The following is a 2606-nucleotide window of genomic DNA, read 5'->3' as shown; positions in this document are numbered from 1 at the left end:
TAAGATTCCCCATTAATAGTCTTCAGGCCAAGGGTTTAACCACAATAAATTATCAGCCAGGTGATGCCAACAGGGAAGGATTCCTCTGTTTGCTTCCTACTGATAGCCTAAGACTGCTCCCACAGCAATCACAAAGGGAGAGCTCTCCATGAAATATCCGAAGTAAGACAGAACAACATCTTCCTAAAGCTCGACAAAAAGTTCCACAATCCTCAACATTTTTTACTTTTATTTCATCTTTAGATCAGGGATACTCAACAAGAACCACAGTTTTATTTGTAGCTCCAATTAGAGATAGAATCCAAAAAGATCACAATACAACACAGAAATTTCCAAAACTATTCCAGAGCTTTGGCTGCTTAAGTAAACAGAGAAATAATGCTCTCCCCGTTTGACAATGAACAAAAAACTTTTAGTACCTGTGGGCTCGGTGAGCAGTGCCAAAAGCATCATTGACATAAACATCCCCTAGCTTAGAAAGTGAAGCTCGGAAGGCTTCTATTTTGGTTGGCTCAGCTTTAACCTGAAGAGAAAAACAAAAAAGGGAGATATTGATGATTCCAAAGAAACTATAAAAGCATTTCATACCAAGAGTCCTCTTCAACATATCTAAAGACCCTGAGTTGGCAGGATAGCAATTTTTAAAACTAGCAACAGGATCTGTTCTTTCTTCCAAATATTCCAGATCTTTTGCTCATTTCTGTATGTTTCTGCTCGCCTTTGCCTTCCCTCAAATTGCAAGCCTAAGATTCCTAAATTTTCACAGCTTAACCTCTAATCACATCCTACTGGTCTCTCTCCAGCTCCTAGGACAAAATACAAATTATCCTTCTCTCTCCTTGACTCATTGCTTCATTTTAACATATTCTCCTTGTAAAATTTAGGATTATACTTGTGTCAAGCTGCTAGCTGCCAAGACTCATACATATTTCTCATGAAAGCAACAAGGACAAGCTGGGACAGAGAAGGCAGATGGAAACCTGACAACAGAAAAGCACCTCAGAAACACTGTATATATCAAAAGGAGGTAATTCATACAGCTTTCCCTGGAAGTTAGGCATCTGAGAAAACAATACACTTCTACAAAAAAGACAGAGGACAGAAAGTTGATGTAAAACATATGGCTTTGAATGTCAGCTCACTATCCAGGGATACTACCCTTTTCATAGGGGAAAGAAAGCAGGACAGCAGGATAAACAATGAGTCTCCAGTAAGAAACAAAGCAAAGATGCATAGAAAACCAGATGAGGGGGATTATGACAGAGAAGTATCAAAGCAGATGTTTAGTCACTGTCCACTCCCCTTCTCCTATATATTGAAATGAAGAAGGCTGTCACAAAGAACGGGCTTTCCTCTAGTGGCCCAAAGAACACAGGGGCACTAATGCTAAAACTAAAGTGTAGAGCCCCCATAATCTCTTTAAAATGGAATATTATCTGCCACCGCTGACTGCAAGATGTGTAGTCATGAAAACACTGCCCAAATGCCAGGAGACCTGGGTTCTAGGCCCACGGCTGACACTAATTTACTGTGTAACCTTTGTCAAGTTTTTCTCTATCCTTTCCCATCTATTAAAAAGGGAAGATAACTTCTCTAAGAACTGTTCATGGGAAAATGACACAAATTAAAAGCTATCTATGAAAAAGGTATTGTAAAAATTAGTAATAATCAGAACCTATTTCTCATTTTTTATCTGCCAGGAACCATAAGGAAGAGAATGCTCCTAAAAGATAATGCAGGTACCCTGCATAAAGGAAAAAGTTCATGCCTCACTTCGTTTTTTATTCACTTTGAACTTATGGCTGGCTCGCTCCAAAAATTTCAAGCATGAAAAGCCACTGAACACTAAATGTAAAGTAAACTACCCACAAAGACATAGACTAGCACAGTTGGTTCATCACTTACTGTATATAACGATTTGCCTCAACTTGCCTCCTGCCATTTCTAAGCCCAAGAGTTTGAGTTTCAGCTTGAGTTTCAGTCTAAAAGGGCACCAAATTTTAGGTCAGCATTTAACTCCTACTACTGTAGCAAGACCATGCCAAAGGCAAGATAAGGCAAGACCTGAGCCTGCAGTGCTAAGAAAAGAAACTGCTTGAAAGCAGGCACTCTGATGACCTTAAGAAATGTCAGAAGCACAACAGGAGATTGAGATGCTAGCCTCAGAGCATCTTGTTCCCCAACATACTAAAGACATTAAGATTGGAAAGTATAAAGGGTGCTTTCTGATTCCCTTCTTATTTCTTAAGATAAGGAATGACAAGTACCTTCATATTTAAAAAAAAAAAACCTAGGTCTCAGGAAGGCAGTTATTTCTGGAGTTACTTCTCCACTGATCTCCAGTAGCATGCATGCCCAGTTGTATCCAATTCTTTGCGACCCTATGGACTATAGCCCACCAGGCACCTCTGTTCACGGGATTTCCCAGGCAAGAATACTGGAGTAGGTTGCCATGCTCTCCTCCAGGGGATCTTCCCCACCCAGGGATTGAACCCGAGGCTCCTGCATTGGCTGCTGGGTTCTTTACCAATGAGCCATGTGAGAAGTCCAGCTTCCTTTCTACAAATAGGCAAATTCGAAATCATCCTCAAAAGAGCCAGCTCTAT

At 40.4% G+C, this 2606-nt stretch overlaps 1 protein-coding gene across 1 annotated transcript in view; it reads right to left on the bottom strand.

The window, feature by feature from the left end:
- Nucleotides 1–397: 397 nt before the first annotated feature.
- Nucleotides 398–2606, bottom strand: part of LOC104993432 (phosphoglycerate kinase 1-like) — a 6621-nt gene continuing 4412 nt past the window's right edge. The window contains exon 4 of the mRNA XM_010846677.1: nt 398–523. Coding sequence (XP_010844979.1) covers nt 413–523 — 111 coding nt within the window. The 3' untranslated portion in view covers nt 398–412. The remainder of the gene's footprint in view (nt 524–2606) is intronic.

The sequence above is a fragment of the Bison bison genome, unplaced genomic scaffold (assembly GCF_000754665.1).
Source record: "Bison bison bison isolate TAMUID 2011002044 unplaced genomic scaffold, Bison_UMD1.0 scf7180017849200, whole genome shotgun sequence".
Classification (NCBI taxonomy): Eukaryota; Metazoa; Chordata; class Mammalia; order Artiodactyla; family Bovidae; genus Bison; species Bison bison.
Note: the sequence above shows the minus strand (reverse complement) of the source record. Positions and strands in the feature narration are given on the sequence as shown.